Here is a 27,318-nt window from a genome sequence, read left to right as displayed (position 1 = left end):
CATATTATTATAGATATATTAAAATTTATAATGAAATTTGAATCAATTTTTAATATAATTACAATTTAATATTTTTATTAAATTAAAAAATTTATATATAACTGCAAATATTATATATATATTATAATTCATTATTTATTACTTTATATTATATATACTTTATATATTTATATTATAATATACTATGTAATAATTATTATATAATTTATTTACATATTTATTTATATATACATATTTATCATCTTAAAATCAGATGCAGCGTTCGAATTTTGAAAGTTTACATTAGCTTTCTTATATTAAGATCAATATATAAAAATATAAATATATATCAAATCAAAAAAATATAATAATTATCAATAAAATGCACTTTACTAATACATAATTTATTTAGTATATTCATTATGTATGATATTTTTATTGCTCTGTACTAATATTCCTCTGTATTAATATTAATATTTCTTGTATATTACCTATATATATAGTTATATATAAATGTACATTTATTATACATACATAATAGATGCACACACGCATACACGCACACACATCACACACATATATACGCACGCACGCGCGCGCGCACACATCTTGTTTATTTGAAATAAAAAAAAAGTATTATATATTTCTTAATTAATAAAATAAAAATTTGTTTGAATAATAAAATATTTATATAACTTTAGCTTAAAATAAAATAATTTAAAATAAATAAATATGATTTTAAAAAATTTACTTTTTAAAACAGATATGACAAAGTTTTTGTAAGGTCATTAACCATTATAATAATTGTATTCATTTCAATATCATATATATACATATACATACGTGTATGCATTCTAATTAGCTTAAATTAACATCGATGTTGTCATGATCATGATATTAGCATTAGTTTATATGAGGAAATCTTGTTTTTCATTGTTTTCATATAATTAATATACGTTCATCAATATTGTATTAATAAAAAATATTGATATTTATATATAAATATAACAAACAATTATAACTAGTAATAATTAATCAATATTTTACATTTCATTGTCATGTAAAATCTATCAAATTTGAATTAAAAATAGTATCAATATGTTATGTATCATAAAGTATAGAAATAAAATTTCATATAATTTTATGATATAATGAGATTATAAAATTAACGTTTAAAATTATAAATTAAATTTGGATTATAAAAAAAAAGTAACATTTTCTTTCAAGAAATCAAAAACAAAAGTATATTAAATATTTAACGTTTAAAACAGAAGAAAGCTATTATTATGGTAGCCCATGTTATGTGTTTAACCTCTACTGGAGGAATTCCTTTATTTTCTCGTCAAAAAGGAGAAGGAGATACGGTAATATTTATATGATTATAAACGAAAAAAAATGTAAATTATATGATATTAATTTTAATTTTTTTTTAATAAAACTATAGATGACATTTTCAAAAATAGCATCTCTATATGGGATACATATGTTTCTTAAATCACAAAACATTAAACTTTTAAATACAAATTTACCCGATACTATGATAATGTGGAAAGAGTTTGAGCAAAGTATTACATTAATAGTTATTGCAAGTGGAACTACTAAATCTGTATTGGAAAAATTTCTTAATGCTGTTTTCGGTGCAATGATTTTATTTGTTGGTATTGAAGAATTAAAAAGTACAAAAAATATTGAAAAATTAAAAAAAGATATCCGTTTATGTAATCCAATTGTTGATAGTTTATTGGAATGTCTTGATGTTGGTGATGGAATTTGTTCAAAAACTGATATTATCAATATGACAGAATGTATAATGTGTCAAGAAAATAATTTATTTCAGGTAACTAAAATTTTTTAAATTAAAAAGTTTTCTGTATGTTAAATAATAATCTATTTAAGACATGCTTAGAGGGTTATATGGAATGTCTGGATTCTATATATGGATGCATTTTAATACATGGATGTTTAGCAGTAGCTACAGAAGGGTGGTGGAATTTAAATCCTATTGAAAGAAAATTATTAATTACAATTGTAAATACAGAGGATACTTATACCACACGAGACATTCCAGTATTTTTACCTTATAAAAGTCCAAATGTGAGTATATTTCTTGTTTTTAAAACATATTTTTAATATAATATTTTTATTTTTTTAATTTAATGAGATTTATTTTAAAAAATTATATCACGCAATTTATTATAAGAGATCATATATATAGGTAGCTTTTAGATTAGTATCCATTACATTAGTCAATCAAGTTGAAGTATTAGCCTTATGTGGACCAAATCCAGATTTATCAGAGATTGAAAAACTTGCTGTACAATGTTGGAAGAATAGTATTGATGCTTTACGCAATGCAGAACAATGCTATCCACGAAATTTACCTTTATCTATAAATTTAGATACAGAAACGCTTGGGTAATAGAAATATTAATATGTAATATAAATAATTTCATTTAAAAAAATATATTATCAAAATATATTATAATATTCTTATTTTTTTTTATAAATTTAGATTTCTTTTAACAAATTATAAAGCACAAAAATTTATTCTTGGTAAAAATATGCAATATGCAAAGAACAGAGTCAGTTCTCACAGATTGGATATATTAAGAACATTTTATCATCAAGCTGTTGAAACTTATATATTATCTTCAGAATCTGAATATAACTCATCAAATGATAATTGGAAATTTGTGGGTGCAAAAGAAACTTATTTATGTTCAGAATATCATAAGTGCTATGCAGTTAAAGATGGTGATCATATACTTTGTATTTTATGTACCTCTACAGTTCCTACTCATACAGTAAGAATGATTTGTCAAAAAATGTTAAAAGCATTACTTATTGATAAACAAGGATGTTGGTAAAAATTTAATGTCAATCCCTTTTTAATATCATTTCATTTTGTATAATATACTTTTTTGTTATTGTCATATTAATTCACTTTTGTATCCTAATATTGTTTTTATTACTTATAAACAAATATTATAATAATAAATATTAAAATAATAAATAATACAAAAAATTAATAGAAATAAAGATATAATATGATAATTATTTGTAAAATAAATGAAATTAATTATTAATGAGATTGAATGAGATCATTTCCTGTTTAGTAATTTCAACTTTTCAATTTAATCATTCATTGCGTTCATATTTAATAAATGCGCACGCGCTATTGATTTACTTGTGCAATATGTGACCCTAGATGATATACAATATAGAGAACCTAACTACAACAATATTTGATGAAAGATTTCGATAAAATATTAGTTAAGTAATCAGTTAATGAAGTAATTATTACACAATTATATAAATTTAAAAATATTATGAAATATATATTTTTTTACATTTTAATAAACAATTCATAAATTGACTATTACTTAAACAATTAATACTGATAAAATTGATATTTAACGATGAGTAGTATAACAAAAATTGCATTTGAAGTACAATTGTATAATACAACAAACTTTTATATAGGGTTAAGTTTAGCAATTAGTTCTAGTATTTTTATAGGTTAGTTTATATTACAATTTTAATTAGATATTTATTCAAAATAAATATTGTGCAGTATTATAATTATTTAGGAGCTAGTTTTATTATTAAAAAAAAAGCATTGATTCGACTTCAAAGACGCGGAGCACTACGAGCTTCATCCGGAGGATTTGGATATTTAAAAGAATGGATGTGGTGGACTGGTTTTCTATCAAGTATATAAAATAAAAAGTAATTATTTAATACATCTAGTAAATATCTTTATTAAGAAAAATATTATTTTTTTAAAGTGGGAATAGGAGAAGCAGCAAATTTTGCTGCTTATGCATTTGCACCGGCATCATTAGTAACCCCTTTAGGAGCACTTAGTGTTTTAATATCTGCAATATTAGCATCAAAATATCTACATGAAAAACTTAATTTGCTAGGAAAGGTAACAATATAATATTACAAGAGATATTATTATTTATAATTTTCATATATAATATGATTTTCTATTAGAATAATTGATAAATACATTTATTATTATTGCAGATTGGTTGCCTTTTATGCATCTTGGGTTCTACAGTTCTTGTAATTCATTCTCCAAAGGAAGAAGAAATTAGTACATTAAATGAGCTTGTAGATAAGGTTAAGGATCCAGGATATATTGTTTATATATTGACTGTGATAATATGCAGTATTTTAATTATTTTTTATTTTGGTCCTATATATGGAAAACAAAATATCATAGTATATATTTGTTTATGTTCATCTATTGGTTCATTGACTGTTACAAGTTGTAAAGGATTGGGATTAGCTTTAAAAGAAACTATTTTTGGATTTAGTAATGGATTTTCAAATTGGTTAACATGGGCTTTTTTATTTAGTGTTATACTTTGTGTTAGCATACAAATGAATTATTTAAATAGATCACTTGATTTATTTGAAACTACAATTGTTACACCTATTTATTATGTATTTTTCACAACATTAGTAATAATCGCATCTGCTATATTATTTAAGGAATGGGAAAATATGAGTGCTGAAGATATTTTAGGCTCATTTTGTGGTTTTTTAACTATAATAATTGCAATATTTCTGTTAAATGCATTTAAAGAAATGGATATATCTTATGAAAATATTAGACGTATGTTACAACCTAAACGAAAATTATTCATAAATAATATTAATCAATGGAATAACAGAGATGAGGAAAGATTAATAACTAGACTGGAAACAGAATTAAATCATACATATGGAGCTCAAGCTTTAACAAGAACTATATAATTCTATAAATATATAAATATATAAAATATATAAAATATAAAAATATGAATAATTTTTGTATTAAATTCAATTTATGACTGTATAAATAATATAAATAACTGTATAATTATACTTACTAGATAATAGATATTAAAATAAATTTAATTAATATTCATAATTATAAATATAATCAAGCTTATAGCTCGAAAATCTGCTTCATTGTGAAATCTAAAATATAAATTTTTCGAATTATTTTATTTTTGTAATTCGAATTTAAAATATCTTACAAATTATTTACAAATTGAAGTTTCTATTTATAAATAAAACTTTTATTTTATATCTCTGTATAATTCGAAATATATAACACAATCGTAAATATAAAATACATAATCAAAATATATATATCATAACCTATTATAGTAACCATTCGATATTTTTTTTTTTTAAATGTTAGAAATGTTGTTTGAATACTTTAAAATAAGAAAATTCATGAATTTTCCTTTTTTTTCAATTCTTTTAATTGAAAAAAATATTTTTTATAAGTTTTTATATAATAAAATATAATTTTTCTTTTCTGAAATTCGTAATTCGAACATTTTTGTTTTATCCTTAAAATTCAAATTATTGAACTTCAATTATATTATTCTGTTTATTTATTTATAATTCTATTCCTTATTCATAAATCAATTTATCTATATCTATTAAATTAAATTAAATACTACTATGTACAGTTATAATGGCGTTCACTTTGGCTACTTTTTCATACATCGTAGCTTTAATTATTGATGCATTTTTAATAATTTTTACAATATTTCATGTACGTGCCATTTTCAAGCCATAATGATTACTTTTGAAATAAAATAAATAAAAATATGTATATAACTGTTCTATATGAATATTATTGCTAACCTTAGCATTATAGATTTTTCATTATAGAATGAAAATGATTTTTGTTAAAAATATTATATTTTTCAGATTACTGCATTTGATGAATTAAAAACTGGTTATAAAAATCCCATTGAATAATGTAATAATTTAAATTCGGTAAGATTCTGAAATTAGCCTTTTATAAATATTATTTGTATGAAAGTAATAATGATAAATTATAATTATAATTAAATCATATATATATATATATATATATATATATATATATATATATATATATATTAGCTTATTATTCCAGAATATGGATTACATATTTTAATCAACATTTTATTTTTAAGTAGTGGATAGTGATTTTCATTACTTCTAAATATTCCATTAATAATATATCACTTGTGGCAATATTATCATAAACCTATTATGTCTAAACCAGGAATTTATGACCCAACTAATATAATGAGTGTTCAAGCTCTTAAAGTTCATCAAAGGGAAGGATGGAGTAAACTTATATTTTATCTTTTATTGTTTTTTTACTATTTATATAGGTAAGCTTCTGAAAATTTAAAAACAATTATATTTTTAAATTTTTATTAAAAAAAAAAATATCTGTTTCTTTTTTTCAGTATGATTATTTCATTAGGAATTATGATTGATTCATTATGAAAATCATCTTTTATTATGCTCTAAAAAATTTATTTATAATATATCTTCAATATAATGTTTCGCTAGTTAGTTTTTTTATTGTAAATATAAGAAATAATGTATAATTTATTAAAACAAATTATAATTTTTTGTAAAAAATAAAATTTCATATTTGAATAATAATTTTTTTTGTCTTAATTATATAATTGAAACACTTCGATATACATTATATATACATTATATATATTACTATAATAATTTTTATTTGTTTACATATTAATATAGATATATAATTATATTTGAATAATTATATAATAATATATTAAAAAATTGTGTTTTTCTGATATATAAACATTGACAAATAATTATTAACTTGTTACATTAACAAAATTATAAAATTAATTTAAATCTATGAATAAGAATCTAAAAAAACTAAATCATTAGAAAAGAAATACCTAACTTTAACTTATGATACATCTGCAATGCTGCTCCCTATTTACAACAATGTTATACATTCATTCTAACCTTTAATTCTTTTTCTAAACATCAATGTTAACTTGATAGTGATAATATTTTCTACTTGTAGAAAGTTTTCATTAAAATAATTTAAATAAATTCATTGCATTTTATTATATTAGTATTAGATTATTATCGGAAGTGTATATAAAAATGCCTACTATTAATATCAAACGTGACTCGTTATTTAAAATCCTTGGTAAAACATATTGTAAGTTGAAAATATTAAAATGTTATATTGTTTTTCCATATTTGAAATTATTTTGAATAAATATTTACTAGTATAATCTTTTCTATATGAAGTAATATATCTAATACAATTTTAGCGGATATCGACTTTCAAGATTTATGTTTCAAGTTTGGCTTAGAATTAGATGAAGTGGTATGTAATGTATATTATTAAATTGTATTAAATATATTAGTACTCTTGAAAATTTTATTATTATATATTTCAATATATAAAAGAATTTTAATTAAAATTTTTAGGTAACAGAAAAACAAATTATATCAAAAGAACAACATTTAAATCATAATAGACAAGATTTAGAGGAAGTTATATATAAAATTGATATACCAGCAAACAGATATGATTTATTATGCTTAGAGGGTTTAACTCTTGGACTTCTTATATTTTTAAATCAGTATATATATTTAATATATAATTTATTGATTATCTCTAACAAACTATGTTATTTTTTTCACATATTATATATCATACTATATAAGATATAAATTATTATTTTAATTATTTTAATTATTTCAATTATTAGAAATAGATTATATTAAAGTGATAAATTAATATTTTTTTTGAGATTTGAGATGTTATATTATATTTATATTTATTATATTTATAAATAAGATTTATATATTCAGAAAATTTTTTTATATAGAATTGATATACCACGATATATGACAATACTTCCTAATACAAATATAGAAAAAATTATAATGACAAAACAGGTATATATAATAACTATATTATTAATTTTTGTTGTTGAAAAATTAAATTTTTATTAATAAATCAATAAAAAAATTAAATTATGTTTTAGTGCTTGGAAATTAGAGGACACATTGTTGCAGCTATATTACGTGATGTTACATTTACAGAGGATTCTTATAATAGTTTTATTGATCTTCAAGAAAAATTACATCAAAATATAGGCAGAAAAAGAACTTTAGTATCAATTGGAACTCATGACTTAGATACTATTAAAGGTCCATTTTTATATGATGCAAGATCACCAACTAATATTTGTTTTAAGCCACTTAATCAAGATAAAGAATATACAGCAGAAGGAATTATGAATTTATATAGTGTGAATATTTTTAAATCTTAATGATTTTGATTAAATGATTTAGATTTTATTTGAATTTTTCTTTCAGAATCATGCACAATTAAAACAGTATTTACACATTATAAAAGATAGTGCAGTTTATCCTATAGTAGAAGACAGTAATGGAGTCATTTTATCCCTTCCACCTATCATCAATGGAGATCATTCAAAGATTACACTTGATACTAAAAATATATTAATAGAATGTACTGCAATAGATTTAACAAAGGTATATGAAAAATTAATATAGTAATTGAATACAAAAGTAATAATTGAATAATTAAAAATTAATAAAAATAATATGATAATATATATGAACTTATAGTAAAATTTTGAATATCTTTAGGCAGAAGTAGTATTAAATACCATAGTCTGTGCTTTTAGTCAATACTGTAAAACAAAATATACAATAGAAATGGTGGAAGTCTTGTATCCTAATGGACAAGTTTTTCATTATCCTGATTTAAAATATCGAACTATAGAAATTGATTGTGAAAAAGCAATGAAATATATTGGTATAAAACAAACTGCAGAAGAATTAGTTAACTTACTTTCTAGAATGTCTTTAAAAACATCTATTAAAAATGGTAATAAATTAAGCATTGAAGTGCCACCTACAAGACATGATGTGTTGCATGCATGTGATATTTATGAAGATATTGCTATAGCATATGGATATAACAAAATTCAGAAAACTATACCATATTTATTTACTATAGCGGAAGAGGTAATAATAAAAAAAATTCATAGATTTTAAATTTATAAAATTTCAATATAAAACATTTTCTAAATATTATGTTTATATTTTAAATGTAGTGTCCACTTAATAAACTGTCTGATCAACTTCGTACAGAATTGGCTTATGCTGGATTCACAGAAGCACTGACTTTCTCATTAGTATAAATTTTTTTTTAATAACTTAAAATTTTTTAAATAAGTTATATGAATTATTATAATTAATTAAATAATTTTTTTCTTAGTGTTCACGTGAAGATATATCAAATAAATTAGGTCATAATTTGATAAACGTACCAGCTGTTCATATATTGAATCCTAAAACATTAGAATTTCAGGTACATAAATTTTATTGAAAATTAAGATTTCATTCTAAACATAAAATTAATATAATAATATTATAGGTTGCACGTACTACTTTGATACCAGGATTATTGAAAACATTAGCTGCAAATAAAAAGATGCCACTTCCTCAAAAATTATTTGAAGTATCTGATATTATATTAAAAGATAATAATATGGAAGTTGGTGCACGTAATAATCGACATTTATGCGCAATATATTGTAATAAATCTGATGGTTTTGAACTAATTCATGGTTTATTGGACAGAATATTACAAATATTAGAAGTACCGTGGAATGATAATGAAACAAAAAATGGATATTATCTTCGTGCCGTCGATGGTAATTTATGAAAAATTATTATTATAAACAAAATATAAAAATATAAAAAAGCATAATTTATTTATATTTTAACAAGTTATTATCTATTTTAAGTTCATATAATTTTTTTTAGATCCTACTTTTTTTCCTCATCGTTGCGCGGAAATATTATGTTATAACAGAGTAATTGGTAAAATGGGAGTTCTACATCCAGATGTAATTTCAAAATTTGAATTAAATATACCTTGTTCCGTATTAGAAATTGATATTGAATGCTTTTTATAAAATAATTATAAAATTTATTGTTAGTAATATTTATAAATAAATAATACATTTTTCCCCAATATTATTTTATTATTAAATAAAAAAATTATTATATATACATAATTAGATTAAATGTACTTAAGCTAATATATTATCTTTTTTCAAAATTATTTTATCTTTTTATTTTTTTCTGTTTTTAATTTGCATCACAATTATCTATATCTTATATTTTTGTTGGAAATAAATATATTAATCTGCATGAATAAATAAATGATAATAATATATATTATATACTAATTGAACAAGAATTTCGTGAAGAAGCAAATTGAAATTACCCGCCACGGAAAACGAAAGATGGCATGTCGAATCGTATGCAATCATATAGATGGTCGAAGAGGCATCCGGGAGGTTGTCGGCCATAGTAGAAATGGCGGGTGTTAGCTTACGTGAATGACGGCGATCGTGCTCAAGATTATTGTCGAAAAGCAAGTGTTCTGTGTGTGTTTTGTAACACGGGAACGATACCTTAGTATCATATGATTCATCTGGAAGGTAAAGATGCAGAATGTAGCACAAGGAACGACCTCGGATAGTCAGAAGCACGAGAAATCAGCAAGCGTTCACCACGACATTGGAAAGACGTCGTCGACTCCCCAGTCTTCGAATTCCAGCCCTACGAAGTCAGAGACCGAAACCTTCTCCGAACTGCAGCCTCGCTTTATGGCAGACTCGTCGGAGAGCGAAGAGGACAGTGTTTCAGAGGTAAACCATGTCAAAAATATATGCCACATCGTGAATAAGATATTTGTGCGATGAGAGGTTGAATGCACGCATGTACGAATTTACGCACACGCATGAACTTGCTGTCGCTTCTGTCGTCCATCCAGTTACTATCCCCCTCCCGTCTTTTCTCTTCTCCTTTCTTATATATTTGCTTTTGCTCTTCCCTGTTTTTCTTTTGTATTTATTTGTATATGTATGTATAATACATACGTCATGTATATATACGTATATATCAAATTTTGATGAAATCTATTGGAATCAATGTTAATCTTATTTGACATCTAATTTTATTGCAAATCCATATAGGTACTTTATCATTTAAGTACTTTAAAAAGTAGGAGTAGTAAAAAAAGATCGATTATTGTTATTGCATATTATTTTTTAATATCAGAATATCTATTGATTTTTTTTTATATATTTTGTATTTATACTATAATAAATAATATTTAAAAAGAAACTACTTGAACTACGACTTGAAACTATACCTATTAAAAGTTATGAAATTATAACCTAACATGTATTGTCATGTGGAAAACAATAGCAAAATTAACTAGTGTTTTGTAACCAAGAATATGTTGGTAGTTAAAAATCAATGAATGATTTATAAAATTAAAAAAGTAGTGTAAAAAAAATTTAACTGTCTTTTTGCAAAATTTAAATTTAATTCCGAGCATATGATCAGGTAATATTTTCGCTAAGTTAATCATTAATATAAAATAAATTTTATATAATTTTTTTAACAAAAAAAAAAGGAAGAAAGATAAATTTACGCAGAAATGTTATATAATCGTAATCTATGCGTTAATACATAAGGGAACGTCATAATATATTACAATTTGAAAAAAAAATCATGCAATTTTTTTATTTTTTAAAATATACTAATTTTCTTGAATTTCTACTTAGTGATCTATTTTCTATAGTTTTTTTTTTAAATTTATTGACTATCAAGTATTTGATATTGATTTAAATGAAATTATATAAAATATATAATATTAGCGATTAGAACGTTCGTATAATTTTTAATTTATTTCATTTTTATAATCTCACGTACCTTACAAACGTATATGTGCAAATGCTGAATAAAGCATTCCGGTTAACTGCACTGCATAATCAAGCGCGTGCGCACGCACGTGTACGTCCGTGTATATATTTATACAAGTAGATGTTTATATATATATGTTTATACATATATACATAACGTACACATATGCGCGCGCGCGCGCACGTATGTATACACTTTTCATTGAACTAGTAATTCTGCATGTAGTACGTTCGCCCGCGCGAACTTTCGCATATGCCTCTTGCTATACACATACCTGTATATGTGTAGAGCTATTTTACGTCCGCTTGCACTACGTTGTGCGCCACCCAGCGGAGTTCTCTTCGGCCGCGTTTCTCGCGTATTCGTGCGAGTTCGTGAGCCTGTTTGTCTGCTTGGTCGTTTCTTTACCTTCTTTATACGTTCATAGGTGTATTTCTTACCTTATTGTAACACTTAACTCTTCCTGTTATACTGTCATCGAGATTTCAACTCTATCCTTGCTCCTGTACCTGCCGGCTACTCGGCTCTCCTATGTCGCTCGTGTTCGTGGCGTGGAAATTGTAGAGAGCAGAGCCACCATATTATTCTATATTCTACCAGCGGTTCTTATACGGAGTTCTTTTTTTTTTCACAATTTTTTTGTGCGAACAATTATATTGGTTAGTACGACGTGTGCTCACACGATTAGTGAATACTCGACGTTTTCTCCTTACTTTGATTTCGATAAAACAAACGGAACGCGTTTAGTACGCAAGCAAAGAGTATAGCAAGGAAGTGTCAGTTTCGTCCTTCTTGGAATGGCTGCACATTGTTCTTATGCCTTTGTGTTCAGTAGCAAGCCGTTTTAATCACTTACAAGAACAAAATACTTTCACCTACATTCTGATTTACGTTTATGTCTCATTGGTTTCCACTCGTCGCGCAAGAGGATATGACCTCTACACGAGATGTACGTACTATAATTTAAATGATCTAGGAATTATAATTTATTTTTAAAAACGTTAAGAACTATAATTTGAAATTATTATTTCGCATATTACAAGGACACTTCTTTTTTTATTTATACAATTTCCATACTTCGCAAAACTTTAACTGTATTTCTATTGCTTATTTTTCCTCCATGTTTAATAAATATTTTTTTACAACAATATTTGTTTTTACTACAATTTTTCAGAAAGTTTCTTGTATATTTGTATATAATTTCTCCTTCATTTTTTTATCTTTTTTCCCTCGCTTTACCTTTTTTTTTTTTTCTTTTGATAAGGTGAAAGGGATTTTGTGTTACACAATAACCTCAAATAATGCAATAATCGCCAAACATTAATCATAAATATTCGTTGCATAAAAGATTAATTCTTCATATTGATAAAATATATGATTGATCTATTAATTAGTAATTTTCAAAGTTTATTTTACAAATCAATTATAAAAAATATGAAAAATGAATATATTCAAGAAAAATGACTCAGCAATCTTTGGGTTAATTTTTATAATTTCATATTTTTTCTGTTAAGATAAGTGAAACAAAATTTTAGTTTTAAGTATATAATTTTTTATATAATCAGTTTAATTTATGTGTAAGTATAAAATAATATAAAATACTATAATATTAATATTATATTGTATGTAAAGCAAGCTCTTATTATTATTTTAATAAATTAATATAGAATAGTGAGAAAATGTAATTACATTACTATAATTTATTTATAAAATAAAAAAAGTAATACTATAATAGACATTACTACAATATAAGATAAAATTGAGCTTATTCAATTTATTAAAATAATTAATATAATCTAAATTATCTATAAATTTATGTTAGATTAAAATTAATTATATTATTACATTTTTATTAGACTCAATCTGTTTATATATGAATTAATTGCATTGGAAAAAATATTAAATTAAATATTAATTAAATATTAAATTAGAAGAAATATTGTTTTGTTATTTGCAGGTGGAGTGTTTTGCAATTGATCAGGTTGAATTAGACGAAGGTCATCATTTAGAGTCATCCAAGCTTCTGTTAACTTCTGAAGATCCAGAGAGATCTGTGGATCCCGAAACTCAGGCTCGATTAGAATCATTGCTGGAAGTAGCTGGTATTGGCAAGTTGTCATCAGGCGATGGGAAGCACTTGCCTGATCACGAAGTGCTCCGTCGCATAACATCTAGTGTTTCTTGTGCATTAGATGAAGCAGCAGCTGCATTGACTCGTATGCGCAGCGATAATCCACGCACACAAAACGAAAAGCGCTCTCTTGTAGAGGCTTGCACTGACGGGGACGTAGGTACTGTTAAAAAATTATTAACAGAAGGACGCAGTGTTCACGAAACTACAGAGGAGGGAGAGAGTTTGCTCTCCCTCGCCTGTTCAGCTGGATATTACGAACTTGCTCAGGTTTGAATTCTATTTGATCTTTTATTTTTTTTTAACTTCAACACTTCTTGAAATATATTAATGTGCGTATGCATATATTTAAATGATATTTTATTTAACTGCTTTATACTTCTCATATATATTTATATTATAGTGAATATTATTATTATCATGAAATTAATATTTATGTTTGTTTCATGTTCCTAAATGATATAATATGTAATACAATATTAGAAAATATTATGATATATTAATTAATATGATATATTAAAAATATATATAAAAATATTATTTGATCTAGTTATATCTGAGTTTTATGATTTCCTTTTATGATTCTGATATTGCAGAAAAATAAAATGATATATATAATATATAATATATTTAATATATATAATATATAATATATATACAAAATAATGGATTATATATACAAAATAATAATTAGTTATAAATGTTTTATTTGAATAACGTTTTATGCAAATAGGTACTTTTGGCAATGAGTGCAAACGTAGAGGATCGTGGTATAAAGGGGGATTGTACCCCTTTAATGGAAGCTGCCAGTGCAGGGCATGTAGATGTTGTAAGCTTGCTTATTGCTCATGGAGCTGATGTTAATGCTCAATCTACTTCAGGTATAGAACATAATTTGAATATTCATATTTATAATTTTATATCATTAATGTATATTCATATAGTATCAATTAATTTCATAATTTTAGTTTAATAAAAAAATAATATTTTAATTTATAATATATTATATGATATATTATACTTAAGACAAGTTAAATTTTTTTATATTTTTATATTTTTAGGTAATACACCTCTTATGTATGGCTGTGCGGGTGGTCATGAGGAGGTAGTGCGAGTATTATTAGAAGCAGGTGCCAATGTTGAAGATCACAATGAAAACGGTCATACTCCTTTAATGGAAGCAGCTAGTGCTGGACATGTTCCAGTAGCTAAAATCTTGTTGGAACATGGCGCTGGAATTAATACTCATTCCAATGAATTTAAAGAATCTGCTTTAACACTGGCATGTTATAAAGGACATTTGGAAATGGTTCGCTTCTTATTAGAAGCTGGTGCAGACCAGGTATTTATTTGTCATTATGTTGCCTTGTGAAATCGAATAACAAATTGAAACACTTTATATTATAGGAGCACAAAACTGATGAAATGCACACTGCCCTTATGGAAGCATCAATGGATGGTCATGTAGAAGTAGCTCGTTTGCTCTTGGATTCAGGTGCGCAAGTAAATATGCCAACAGACAGTTTTGAATCTCCATTAACTTTGGCTGCTTGTGGAGGTCACGTCGATCTTGCTATGCTTTTGATCGAACGAGGAGCAAATATCGAGGAAGTAAATGATGAAGGTTATACGCCATTAATGGAAGCAGCTCGTGAAGGTCACGAAGAAATGGTTGCTTTGCTTTTAAGTCAAGGTACATCAATTCTTTTTTTTTTATATGAATTGAGATATAATTAGCAAAGAAATTTTTAAATAAAATATATATATTTTGACATAGGAGCTAACATCAATGCTCAAACTGAGGAAACACAAGAAACAGCGCTTACTTTAGCCTGTTGTGGTGGCTTTTTAGAAGTCGCAGATTTTTTGATTAAAGCAGGAGCTGATATCGAATTGGGTGCTTCTACTCCTTTAATGGAAGCTGCACAAGAAGGTCATTTAGAACTTGTTCGTTATTTACTTGAATCTGCAGCAGATGTCCATGCTCAAACACAAACAGGAGATACTGCATTAACTTATGCTTGTGAAAATGGTCATACTGATGTTGCGGATCTTCTACTTCAATTTGGTGCTGATTTAGTATGTCTTATTTAAATTCAAATAATGTACATATGTTGATTATAGTAATTTTATGATATTTACAAATTTCTTTTTATTTTATATATATATAGGAGCACGAATCAGAAGGAGGAAGAACACCGCTAATGAAAGCATGTAGAGCTGGTCACCTCTGTACAGTTCAATTTCTTATATCAAAGCGTGCAGATGTTAATAGACAAACAACGAATAACGATCATACTCCTCTTTCACTAGCATGTGCTGGTGGGCATTTGGCAGTTGTAGAACTGTTACTTGCACAGTCTGCTAATCCATTTCATAAATTAAAGGTATGTACTATATAATATGCAAAGCTCAGAGGTTTACAATTAAGGCATAGAGATAAAAAGAATTCTTTGTTTGTTCTGTTTGATTTTGATTCATTAATCGCTCATATTGCTCATATTGCTCTATTTTCCTAATTTCAATGCATTCTGTTTTTATTATTCATCAAATTAATTTTTCTCAATTTTTCAAAATACATATGACGAAAGCTATTTTAAGCAAGAGTAGATTAGTGTTCCAATTAATTACATACATATTTCTTCAAAATTCTTGAGCTCAGCACAATAATTCTATTAAATTCTTTGATATCATTATGAAAATTTTGAATTTTGTTATAGGATAATTCTACAATGTTAATAGAAGCTGCAAAAGGTGGACATACTAGTGTAGTTCAACTCCTGTTGGATTATCCTCACAGTATTATGATGAGTACACCGCATAATGCAACACCTACACCTATGTTGCTTCCCCAACAACAACAGCAGCAGCAGCAGCAGCAGCAACAACAACAACAACAACAACAACAACAACAACAATCACATCCACAGCAACAACAGCATATTACGCACCAACAACATGTGCCCCATCAACAACATGCATCTACCCAACCACAATCGCATCAACAACAGCAACAACATGCTGCAGATCAATCACAAACGCAAAATCTCCAACCTAAACATAATACACAAAAATCATTATTAAGAAAAAATCGATCTGTAACAATGATGCCAGATATGAGTCTTACTTCTGCAGAGGCGCAACAAGTCCGTTCTCAACCCGCAGGAGAATCAATTGTAACAACTAAAGATGATACTAATATTCTGGATAAAGGCAGTGGAGGATTTACTAATCTTTCAGAACCTAATATTAGTCTTAGCCCTGCTCCTGCGCCAACACCAGGATTGAATGTCTCAGAAAGTCGAAAAAATACTCGACAAGAGCAAATTCTCCATAAACAACAAATTTTCGAAGAATTACAAGTAAGTATTAATTATTTGAAACATGAATATTAATCATCGAAAATTTATTATTGATCATTTTTTTTCAATATTTTTAAAATATTTTTATAAATATTTGTAGAGGGTAGAAAGAGAACTTCAAATTAAGGGTCCAGGACATTGGTTTTGTAGTGCAAAAAATCCAGTTGTAACACAACAGCAACAACAGCAACAAGAGGATTCTAATGAACCGGATACATTGTCATCAGGTATATATTGAAATTTCTTTTTTAATTTTTATTATTTATAATTTCTGTTAAATACGAAATATTTTAAATAATGATCGGTAATTTTGGTTCAAAGGTTTAGTTTGCAGTACAAGTGGCATGTCCGGAAATTCATTAACTCATCAAGGCACTAGCCAGGCAATGTCATTGTATAATGCATTTCTTAGAGGAAAACGAATTGCACAAGAAGCTCAGTTATCTTTAGCTCCAACTATATCAGAAACTTTTCCTACGACAAATGCTTTTCCTACTTCTCCTCCCCTTTCTCTTGCGACAATACCTGTTACGTCGTCCGTTCCATCAGTTACTTCAAATACATCTTCAGCAACTACACCGAGTCCTCCAAGCATATCCACGCCTCCTACTGTTATGTCAGTTTCTCAACCTATTACCACAAGTAGCGATGTTAGCCAGAGTACTGCTATAAGTGATCGCCCGAAAGCAAAGCCTGTCTCTAAAAAAGAAGGCAAGAACATTCGGAAAGCTTCATCTAGTGTAATGGCTGGAAAATTGCAACAACAGCAGCAACAACAACAACAGCAGCAGCAACAACAGGCTAATTTGATGGCTGGTCTTCAACAACAATATCAGCAAAAACAACGACAACATACTTACCAAGTTCAACAAGTGCATCAGCTGCAACAACTTAATCAGCAATTGCAATTACAATTAGACCAAGTACAGGTTTGTTCTTTTTTATTTTATTTTTCATTCTATTTTCTTATCTTTTCTTTTTTATTTTTATTTTAATTTATTTATTTATTTCAATTTTCATTTTTGTTCTAATATATTAACATTAATACATGCATCAAATTATATATTGATATCTGATTAGGTACAGCAACAGCAAACGCAACCGCAACAACAGCAAGGTCAACCACAACAACAGCAATCTCAACAACAGCAATCGCAATCACAGCAACAAACTGGAGTAGTAACTGCTAATGGGAATAATATACTTATGCCCACTCAGTTAATGTCACATCTTCATCCTACACATACTCATCATCTTCATGATCAGGTAATCACTCATTATTTCTTATTTGATAATGTGTGTATATGCATATATGTACACACAGTTATAAATATGTATGCATATGTATATAAAAATTACGCGCAGCAAACAACTCAACAAAATCTAACGGAGCAGGCTGATCCCGAGTTAGCAAGATTACATCGAGATGGAGCTTGTCCCTTTGTTGCTGCTGCTCAAAAGGCAAAGGCTCTCTGTACAAGTGAAAGTGTTATAAAATTAGAAGATGGCACGCATATTCCTCTAGATGATGCTTTTGAAATTTTTCGATCTATTAGCTTTGACGATACTGTTGATGGTAAATATTTAAAAAAGATTTTAATCTATTTTTTTTTTTCGCAATTTTTTCACATATCAACTTATATATATTATTTTTATTAAGTAGCGACAGAAGATCAAGAAAAACTTGAACTGAAAAGATTAGAAGTGACAAATGGTAAGGATTCTCAGCAGCCACAACAACAACAGCAGCAACAGCAACAACAACAGCAACAACAACATTTGCAAACTACGCAAATAGTTCAACAAACAACCAGTCCTTATACTTCTCAAGAATATTTTACCAATCCTGTGCTACCAACTTTGCCTTCACTTCAAGTAACTAGTGCTGGTGTTCAGATACAAGCTGATATATCAACAGATTTACAGTTAACTGGTACGCAACCTCTACAGAACCAACCTTATAAAGACACATTAAAAGATTATCAAGATGGATATCTTGCTGCTCTTCGATGCCATTTTCAACCGCAGTTATTATCATCTCAGATAAGTAAGACATATACATATACACACACACACATGTATATATATATATATATATATATATATATATATATATATACACATATATAATTTCAAAAATATGTAAAAATATGAAATTTTAATATTTATTTGTGGTTAGCATTTCCAACACAAGCTTTACCGGCTGTAAGTGAAGCAACAGGAATAATAGATAGTATATCCTATCAAACAAATGGTTATACTCAATCAACAGCTTGCAGTACTAATCAAGTTCAAGTGGCTACTCAAACTCAAGCACCAGCAACTACAACAGCTGCTACTATTGTTTCTTCAGATAAGAAGCAAGTTTATACAGCACCTACAACCGGTAAAGGAAAGAAAGGAAGATATCCACTTTTATCTCAACAACCATCTTGTCAACAACAACAAACTGCCAATACTCAACAGCAGACTCCTAATTTCCCCAGCCAAAATTATCAATTGGATCCAACAACAGGTATAAGATTTTTTTTTTTATTACATTCAGTTATATGAATTTATGAATATTTAGAGAAAGAAAGAAAAATGTATCATCTTTTAATAATATAAATATTTTAAGGATGAAAATTATCGAATTTTTAATAATTTTATTAAATTTTTAGTCGCTGGTCAATACACAACAGGTGTTCCTACAGTTGGTAGTTATACTACTAGTCAAGTACCACCTGCACCATTTTCTTGTATGGATGTGGATTCTGAAACAGACAGTAATCATGATACAGCTTTAACTTTAGCATGTGCTGGTGGCCACGAAGAACTTGTTGAACTTTTGTTAAGTCGTGGTGCAGATATAGGTATATAGAAATAATGTCATATTATATAAACCATACATTTTTTCATAAATTTTTATAAATTTGTCTCATATTTTACAGAGCACAGAGATAAAAAAGGATTTACTCCACTTATTTTGGCAGCAACAGCAGGACATCAAAAAGTGGTTGAAATTCTTTTGAATCACGGAGCTGATATAGAAGCTCAATCTGAACGTACTAAGGATACACCTCTGTCTCTTGCCTGCAGTGGTGGTAGATACGAAGTGGTAGAGCTTCTACTTAATCGGGGTGCTAATAAGGAGCATCGTAATGTTTCTGATTACACACCTTTGAGTCTTGCAGCATCCGGTGGTTACGTTAATATAATAAAGCTTCTCCTTAGTCATGGTGCTGAAATTAATTCCCGAACTGGTTCGAAATTAGGTATTTCTCCACTCATGCTTGCTGCTATGAATGGTCATGTTGGTATGTTCATTATAAAATAAAGTTGTTATTATGTTTACAAGTAAAATATTGTGTTAAGTCTAGAATTAAATATATTTATAATATTCATTGCAGCGGCGGTAAAATTATTATTAGATATGGGCAGTGATATAAATGCTCAAATTGAAACTAATCGTAATACGGCGCTAACATTGGCGTGTTTCCAAGGAAGACATGAAGTTGTTAGTCTTCTTCTCGATCGAAAGGCTAACGTAGAACATCGAGCTAAGGTATAAACAAATATGTATGTGTGCGCGTGTAGTGTTTTATCTCTTTTCTTTTTTCTTTCATCTTTTTTCTTTCTTTTATACTCATTATTATTATTATTATTATTATTATATATTTTAAATCCTTTCTTTTTATAAAATATGTAAAAATAAATACACAGATGAGTTTTTATAATATGCTATAATTGAAATATATTATTTTAAAAATATTATTTTATTTATTTGAAAAATATTATTTTATTATATATTACATAAAATTTTTATATTGAAATATAAAAATTTTAAAATGTAGCATGAAATATAAAAAATTATATTATTTTATTTATTTTTTTCAAAGTTTATATAGATTTTACTAAAATTTTAGACCGGCTTAACACCATTGATGGAAGCAGCTAGTGGAGGATATGTAGAAGTTGGGCGAGTTTTATTAACTAAAGGAGCTGATGTTAATGCTACTCCCGTTCCATCATCTCGCGATACTGCTCTCACCATTGCTGCTGATAAAGGACACTGCCGTTTTGTAGAATTATTATTATCAAGGTAATATTTGTTTGTTATTTTATGTTTTGATAATGTTTCTATATTTGTAATTTTAACTCATTTTTTTTTAATCTCATAGAGGAACGCAAGTCGAAGTAAAAAACAAGAAAGGAAATAGTCCATTATGGTTAGCGGCAAATGGTGGGCATTTAAATGTTGTTGATTTATTGTATCATGCTGGAGCAGATATCGATTCACAAGACAATCGAAAGGTATGTGAAAATTTGAGTACATATATCTATAACATATGGATTGGGTACATATATCATATATATATATAATTCATAACATATACAGAATGTATCAAAAATTGGAAATATTAACTAGAGATTGCTGAAGTAATTTTAAACAACATTTTCCTTTGCAAAAACTTTCTTAATGTCTTTGGGTGATTAATAAAAAAATATCAATCACAGAACGTGTAATTTATTAATATAATCAAGCTATACATGCTGCGGACCGAAAATTCAAATAATATGTCGAAGAAAATCAGTTGAATATTTTTTTATTGATAAAAAATTATATTGAATTATATCATGAATAATAAACTATAATTAACAAACTTTCTTCAACATATGTTTAGATTTGTTCGTTCTTATTCGGCGATATGAGCCAACGCTATTACCGTGATTCGATTAAATTACGCACTCTATGATTGGTCAATTTTATTAATAATTCATTAATAGAGCCGTAACAAAAGTTTGCAAAGGAAAATGTTATTTGAAATTAGTTCAGGAATCTCTAGTTAATAGATATTGTCATATTTTTGGGATATCTTATATATATATATATATATATATTTTACATTATTAATTTGTAGGTTTCTTGTTTGATGGCCGCTTTTCGTAAAGGACACATTAAAGTTGTTAAGTGGATGGTAAATCATGTTACTCAATTTCCAAGTGATCAAGAAATGACAAGGTATATAGCTACCGTCAGTGACAAAGAGCTCCTAGAAAAATGTCAAGAATGTGTGAAAGTTATTCGAGCAGCAAAAGAAACTCAAGCGGCAAAAGCAAATAAAAATGCAACGATTTTATTGGAAGAACTTGATATGGAAAAAACAAGAGAAGAATCGAAAAAAGCAGCGGCTGCTCGTAGACGAGAGCGAAAGAAAAAAAAGAAACTTGAAAAAAAAGAAGAAAAACGAAAATTACATGAAGAATACAAAAAAAATGAAACAAATTATGAAGATAAGGAAGAAAATGGAAAGAAATCCGGAGATGAAGAATGCGATAGAGCGGATGATAGTGAACACGAAACTGGAGATAGTTGTGAAAGAATGGATAGTATGCCATCACCAGTTAATAGAAGTCCAGAGGATCCTTACAGGGAAGAAGGCGATAGTGGAATCGATGCAAATAGTCAAGGTAGTTGCAGTAGTAATGATGTCAAAGCTAGAGAGAAAAAGAAAGAAAAAAAGAAAAAGAAAACTAATAATTCTACTAATAATGAAAAAGATACGTCTCCTCAAAGATCTCCAAAGTCTGTTGTTACGCAAAGCACTACTTTATCACAAAATTCTATTACTCCTACTAAATCTCAAAATAGTGCGTCCGAAAAGTAAGTTGGAAAAATAATGATATGAAAAGCAATATTTGTTGCAAATTAAATACATAATATATAAATTTATAAATTTTTTTAATGGTTTTTAATTTGTCGTTTGTTTTTATTTTTTCAGGAGAATTATAAGTAATGCATCTAATACAGTATCTGTATCCGCGACTTCTATTACAATGAGTTCTAGGTCTTCGACTGTAAACTGTAATGAACGAAAATTGAAAGGTCAACTAGTGTTTGAATCGTCGAGACATCCTGCCGATAGAGAAGATTTCGAAGCAACTGGTAATGAAACATATGTGCCTGGTAAAGGCAAGAAATCCTATAATAATCAATATGATGGCGATGCATTAAATACTTCTACAAAGACAAATAATACAACCAGTCCTAAGCAGGGTGGTAAACGCGAAGAAGGTTGGAAAGAAGTTGTACGAAAGTAAGAAATGTTATTTAAATTATCAATGCTATTATTCTTATAACTTATGTTGTCATAAAAAGATATAATTATTAAATAAAAATTTAAAATAATTTCTGAAATAGGGGACAATCTGATGATTCTGGAAGATTTATGAATTCACCATTCCGTTCAAAGAAAGTATCTGTCCCACCAAATGCTATTAGTCGAGTTATTGGAAGAGGCGGAAGTAATATAAATGCTATTAGAGGTGCAACAGGAGCGCATATTGAAGTTGAAAAACAAAGCAAATGTCAGGGTGAACGAATTATTACCATTAAGTATGCATATTTTATTATTAATTTTTTTTAGATATATTAGAATAATATATGATTTAATTTTTTTTGTTTTTATTACTTTTAGAGGATCATCTGATGCCACAAAACAAGCTCATACATTAATAGCTGCTCTCATTAAAGATCCAGATGTTGACATACTGCAAATGCTTCCAAAATCGAAATTGGCAGTTGTTACAACTTCTTCTTGGGATAAAACAATATCTACTGTAGCTGTAAGATCAATCAAATTATTATATCAAATTATTATATAAATATTTGAAAAAATTATATTATAGCAAAATTTGACAGATTAGAAGATTATATTCAATTCGTATCCTAATTTGTTACATATATTTTAATTTTAGTCGAGTAAAGCAAAGTTGGGTCCTATAAATAAACCTCTAAGTCTAACGTCTAGTTCCAGTAGCACGCAAATTAATAAATCTAATTATACATCTGGAGTATCTACCGTTAATCAGTTGATTCCACTTCGATCATCATCTACTATTAAACTTGCTGGAGCATTTCCAACACCTTTACCACGTGCGACAGCACCTAGACTCGTAGCTGCAGGTAATAACATTATATTTTATTATGTTAATATTAATAATTATAATATTAGTTATAATATTAATATTAATAATATTAATCAATTTAATATACATAAAGAAAGATTGCAGATAATCGTAGCAAAAATAATATTCAATTAATTAATAGATATTCGATTAATATATTGTTTTTTATATATCTGTTATAGCTGAAAAACGAGCCCAAGCTGTAGCGGCTCAAATGGCTTCGTCATCAAATACAAAGACGACAATGTCATATACGAGTGCAATTATGACTGCTGGGCGAGCAACTAAAATTGTAACGACAAGTACTACGCAAACATTTGCAGCGAAATTATCTGAAATCACTGCCTCAACGCATACATCTACTACCGTCATGCAATCCACTCATACTACGGTAAACAAACAAAAATCGTTGCAAGCAAATACAGTGACTGTTGTATCAGCTACAGCCGCGGCAATGGCTCAGACTTCATCTCAACAGTCTGCAGTCAATACATCGCCAAAACACTGCCGACCACTGCCTACTTTGTCTGCTCCACCAACTATGGTTTCTCATTACTCTGGAAAATCTACTTATTCTCCCGGCTCAAATGCGGCGGTTTCGCCAGCAACAAGCACTGTGGTTGCATACTGTTCGGAAAGTACTGTCACTTCAACTTGTTCAAACTCGTCAATACGAGTTAGTCCGTCGCCCCCGATATCATCACAGTGTCAACAGCAATTACAGCAACAACAGCAGCAACAACAGCAGCAGCAGCAGCAACAACAACAAGCACGTAGTTCGCCACCAATTGCATCAACAATTCAAGAGCAACAGCAACAACAACAACAACAACAACAACAGCAACAGACAAATAATACACCTCTTGAATATTCATTGTTTAATGATACTTTCACTAAAGTTACGCAACAGTCAATGTGGGGCGGCCGAGAAAATGAATCTCAAAAGGGTATGAATTTTGCAACTGTAGCTGGAGGTGGTGGAGTGTCCGTAAATATCTCGGGTTCATCTTCATCTAAATTTATTGACAACGTACCCCCTCAGGTTAGCATTTATATTTTCATTTTTTATTTTTTTATTTTTTCTATTGTTTTTTTAATAATCACAATTGTAAAATAAATATTTTATAATTTTAGCAAATATTTTAATAATTTTTTTTTTATTATTCATATAGGTAGATGCTTCAAAAGCTCCTGGATATCGAGGAACAACAATGTGTTCTCCCGTTTCAAGTAAATCAAACAATACAACTAACACGAATGTGACTAGTATAGGAAGTGGTGGCGTATCATCAAATGCAGGCCATAATCCTATTCAACCACCGCAATTTCAGTCATCCGGAAATTACAGCGAACATCCTCTTTCAAATAAACCACCTGGTAGCTTGGCAGTAGCACGACCGGTAATTCCTCAGCAAAATATAGAAATGGGAGCAGCTATGGGAGCACAATTTAGTAGGCCAGTATTTCAAGGAGAATTGACGGGAACTCGTAATACAACAACTCATCAGCCGCACGTGATAGCCTCTACGTCACAACCAACGTTGGACGTAGGTTTGTTTAAAGGAAACAATATTGGTTATGAACATCCAAATGTAAATTCAAGTTTACTAAAGATGGTACCGAATGAAGGACAAGGTCATCCACTTTTACCTTTCCATCCACATATGCAAAATTTCACACAAACAATTTCACCATCTGCTTCGGTGAATACTACTGTCAGTATGTCCAGATTAAATCCTAGAGCGCCTGATTTTTCTAGTTCGCTACATTTAAATAGCAAACCTCAAGTAACAATGTTTAATGCGGGTTCGCCGGCGGCGGGAATGCATCCAAATATGTTTGCTACTGTACCACCACCCCCTCCGTCCGCAATCCAATCTAATAATCTAGCAATGCTTGGAAATTTTCCTTTGGGAAAATATCAGGCACCATCTCGGGCTACTCCCGGAAATACCGGAATCTCAACTAATGGACAAACTCGTTGGCCATTTGCTCCACCGCACAATAATTACCCGCCCCATCAAGATCCAATGATAAGTCAAATTAGTTTCTCCAATCATTTGGCAAACATAACCGCACAACCTGGAAGCATTGATTTAATTACAAGCTTGGAAAATGGTGGGTCACCAGCTATATCACCTTCTTCGCCAGCACAAGTAGCTCAGGAGATGAATCAGCTTAAAATAGAGGACCGTAAGGTACCACGACCGATCGGTACAGAAAGAGCATGGAAAAATTATGCAACAGCAGGGATGGGACCTGGTGGTGACGCCGATTCCATCAATTGGATGTTAAATAATGAAAAACTTGTTGGATCTTGGGCAAGTTTAGCGCCAGGAATAGATAGGCATCAAATGTTTCGATCTAACGCTACTTATAATCGTATATCCAATGTTGATGCTGAATTACATCAAATGATGGAATCTTCCTTTCAGGTAAATTTTTTTTGACGTCCATTTTTTATTCGTGTTTTTTTTTCATACTTTTCTTTATTTCTTTCTATTTTTTTTTATTTTTAAAAAAATTTTTTTCTTTTAAATTTATATGCATGCTTTTTTATTTTAGATCTAATAATTTTGTTTTGATTTATATGCAGGGTCATGTTGATACTCAACAACAACCTTTTCCTAATGGAAGCGCAACTACTTTATCGCTAATGCCAGGATTAACGTTATTGCCAGGACAATTTGGAACGCCTACATTGACAGAAATTCCTCCGAATGAAACAAATAAAATGGATCCACCAGCATGGGGAATACCAGATGCTGTGCAAGATAAACAACATCCGGTATGTTGTATAAATTATTTGCATAAAATTAGTTATTAGTTATTAGTTATTATTAAAATTGAAATGAAAAAAAAATTGAATAAAATCTTTTATCGATTATTTATATTTATATTATGAATATTTTAAAGTTATGTTTAATATAATATGTTATGACATATAACTTTGTATTACATTGTTCCGTAATTTTTGTTTATAAATTTAATATGCGAATATTTTAATCTATTTTACTATTTCATTTGATAATATAATATAATAATTAATATATTAATATATTAATTATAATATAATAATTTGATTGCAGGCATGGAATAAATGGACTCATTAAAAAGAAAAAGAAAAAACAAGGAGAAATTTTTGTGAAGGCGACTTCGCTTTCTTACCTGGATGATATGAAATAAAACCTGGAATTCGAAGTAGTAAATAGATGTAACTGGAATACGAAGCATTGTTTTTAGATACTTAAATTATATTATTATCCTAATTATATCCATTACAAAACA

General features: G+C 27.9%; 5 protein-coding genes and 2 long non-coding RNA genes across 15 annotated transcripts; 5 read left to right on the top strand and 2 right to left on the bottom strand.

Moving 5' to 3' along the window:
• Nucleotides 1–551: 551 nt before the first annotated feature.
• On the top strand, nt 552–3,065 carry fy (fuzzy planar cell polarity protein-like protein). Its single transcript, XM_003689899.4, has 5 exons — nt 552–1,343; nt 1,424–1,816; nt 1,876–2,073; nt 2,195–2,394; nt 2,492–3,065. The coding sequence occupies exons 1-5, from the start codon at nt 1,266–1,268 to the stop codon at nt 2,844–2,846; spliced, it is 1,224 nt and encodes a 407-aa protein (XP_003689947.1). The 5' UTR covers nt 552–1,265; the 3' UTR covers nt 2,847–3,065.
• Nucleotides 3,066–3,093: 28 nt separating this feature from the next.
• spict (magnesium transporter spict) lies at nt 3,094–5,123 on the top strand. 2 transcript variants are annotated; one of them, XM_003689901.3, is made up of 4 exons: nt 3,094–3,498; nt 3,570–3,692; nt 3,768–3,910; nt 4,012–5,123. In XM_003689901.3, exons 1-4 carry the CDS (start codon nt 3,399–3,401, stop codon nt 4,744–4,746), a joined length of 1,101 nt encoding a protein of 366 aa, XP_003689949.1. In that variant the 5' UTR covers nt 3,094–3,398; the 3' UTR covers nt 4,747–5,123. The 2 variants fall into 2 exon arrangements, with proteins under 2 accessions (XP_003689949.1, XP_086759873.1); XM_086903747.1 differs by having other exon boundaries at nt 3,140–3,252.
• On the bottom strand, nt 3,716–5,670 carry LOC147658207 (uncharacterized). The gene is made up of 2 exons (XR_015290830.1): nt 5,455–5,670; nt 3,716–4,953 (listed from the first exon to the last, which is right to left on the bottom strand). It is a non-coding gene; the product is annotated as an uncharacterized LOC147658207 (long non-coding RNA).
• On the top strand, nt 5,039–6,435 carry cni (protein cornichon). The gene is given in 4 exon segments (XM_086903755.1): nt 5,039–5,542; nt 5,701–5,769; nt 5,899–6,155; nt 6,234–6,435. Coding segments are annotated over 4 exon segments (447 nt in total). The 5' UTR covers nt 5,039–5,461; the 3' UTR covers nt 6,274–6,435.
• beta-PheRS (phenylalanine--tRNA ligase beta subunit) lies at nt 5,912–9,844 on the top strand. Of its 4 annotated transcripts, none has more exons than XM_086903741.1 (11): nt 5,912–6,155; nt 7,095–7,150; nt 7,255–7,409; nt 7,659–7,728; nt 7,818–8,084; nt 8,152–8,331; nt 8,449–8,829; nt 8,919–8,999; nt 9,083–9,175; nt 9,242–9,521; nt 9,634–9,844. In XM_086903741.1, the coding sequence occupies exons 4-11, from the start codon at nt 7,678–7,680 to the stop codon at nt 9,783–9,785; spliced, it is 1,485 nt and encodes a 494-aa protein (XP_086759867.1). In that variant the 5' UTR covers nt 5,912–6,155; nt 7,095–7,150; nt 7,255–7,409; nt 7,659–7,677; the 3' UTR covers nt 9,786–9,844. The 4 variants fall into 4 exon arrangements, with proteins under 4 accessions (XP_086759867.1, XP_086759869.1, XP_003691472.2 ...); XM_003691424.4 differs by lacking the exon at nt 5,912–6,155 and adding an exon at nt 6,531–6,979; XM_086903743.1 differs by lacking the exons at nt 5,912–6,155; nt 7,255–7,409 and adding an exon at nt 6,444–6,979.
• Nucleotides 9,834–12,533, bottom strand: LOC147658206 (uncharacterized). The gene is made up of 3 exons (XR_015290831.1): nt 11,599–12,533; nt 10,100–10,796; nt 9,834–10,018 (listed from the first exon to the last, which is right to left on the bottom strand). It is a non-coding gene; the product is annotated as an uncharacterized LOC147658206 (long non-coding RNA).
• mask (multiple ankyrin repeats single KH domain) lies at nt 10,179–27,318 on the top strand. 5 transcript variants are annotated; one of them, XM_086903700.1, is made up of 28 exons: nt 10,179–10,526; nt 13,547–13,990; nt 14,454–14,601; nt 14,782–15,062; nt 15,128–15,413; nt 15,498–15,799; nt 15,892–16,107; nt 16,441–17,082; nt 17,183–17,309; nt 17,404–18,011; nt 18,163–18,348; nt 18,478–18,658; nt 18,743–19,129; nt 19,262–19,597; nt 19,743–19,934; nt 20,013–20,378; nt 20,472–20,626; nt 20,988–21,163; nt 21,243–21,375; nt 21,984–22,726; nt 22,845–23,159; nt 23,264–23,458; nt 23,541–23,688; nt 23,821–24,028; nt 24,213–25,072; nt 25,203–26,465; nt 26,627–26,818; nt 27,120–27,318. In XM_086903700.1, exons 1-28 carry the CDS (start codon nt 10,323–10,325, stop codon nt 27,141–27,143), a joined length of 9,318 nt encoding a protein of 3,105 aa, XP_086759826.1. In that variant the 5' UTR covers nt 10,179–10,322; the 3' UTR covers nt 27,144–27,318. The 5 variants fall into 5 exon arrangements, with proteins under 5 accessions (XP_086759826.1, XP_086759825.1, XP_086759824.1 ...); XM_086903699.1 differs by having other exon boundaries at nt 18,448–18,658; nt 18,746–19,129; XM_086903698.1 differs by having other exon boundaries at nt 18,448–18,658.

This window comes from Apis florea, unplaced genomic scaffold (assembly GCF_048593485.1).
Source record: "Apis florea isolate Af1SG1 unplaced genomic scaffold, ASM4859348v1 contig_2293_pilon, whole genome shotgun sequence".
Classification (NCBI taxonomy): Eukaryota; Metazoa; Arthropoda; class Insecta; order Hymenoptera; family Apidae; genus Apis; species Apis florea.
This window is presented reverse-complemented; position numbering and strand designations above follow the sequence as displayed.

Excerpts from the sequence above, each read along its gene's own strand:
- fy (XM_003689899.4), top strand. The coding sequence starts at position 1,266 with ATGGTAGCCCATGTTATGTGTTTAACCTCTACTGGAGGAATTCCTTTA. Across the intron at positions 2,074-2,194 it reads TACCTTATAAAAGTCCAAAT|GTAGCTTTTAGATTAGTATC; the intron begins GTGAGTATATTT and ends TCATATATATAG. Across the intron at positions 2,395-2,491 it reads TTAGATACAGAAACGCTTGG|ATTTCTTTTAACAAATTATA; the intron begins GTAATAGAAATA and ends TTATAAATTTAG.
- beta-PheRS (XM_003691424.4), top strand. The coding sequence starts at position 6,922 with ATGCCTACTATTAATATCAAACGTGACTCGTTATTTAAAATCCTTGGT. Across the intron at positions 8,830-8,918 it reads TATTTACTATAGCGGAAGAG|TGTCCACTTAATAAACTGTC; the intron begins GTAATAATAAAA and ends TTTTAAATGTAG. Across the intron at positions 9,522-9,633 it reads TTATCTTCGTGCCGTCGATG|ATCCTACTTTTTTTCCTCAT; the intron begins GTAATTTATGAA and ends AATTTTTTTTAG.
- mask (XM_086903702.1), top strand. The coding sequence starts at position 10,323 with ATGCAGAATGTAGCACAAGGAACGACCTCGGATAGTCAGAAGCACGAG. Across the intron at positions 19,598-19,742 it reads TCAATTGGATCCAACAACAG|TCGCTGGTCAATACACAACA; the intron begins GTATAAGATTTT and ends TTAAATTTTTAG. Across the intron at positions 26,819-27,119 it reads TGCAAGATAAACAACATCCG|GCATGGAATAAATGGACTCA; the intron begins GTATGTTGTATA and ends ATTTGATTGCAG.
- spict (XM_003689901.3), top strand. The coding sequence starts at position 3,399 with ATGAGTAGTATAACAAAAATTGCATTTGAAGTACAATTGTATAATACA. Across the intron at positions 3,499-3,569 it reads TAGTTCTAGTATTTTTATAG|GAGCTAGTTTTATTATTAAA; the intron begins GTTAGTTTATAT and ends ATAATTATTTAG. Across the intron at positions 3,693-3,767 it reads GTGGACTGGTTTTCTATCAA|TGGGAATAGGAGAAGCAGCA; the intron begins GTATATAAAATA and ends ATTTTTTTAAAG.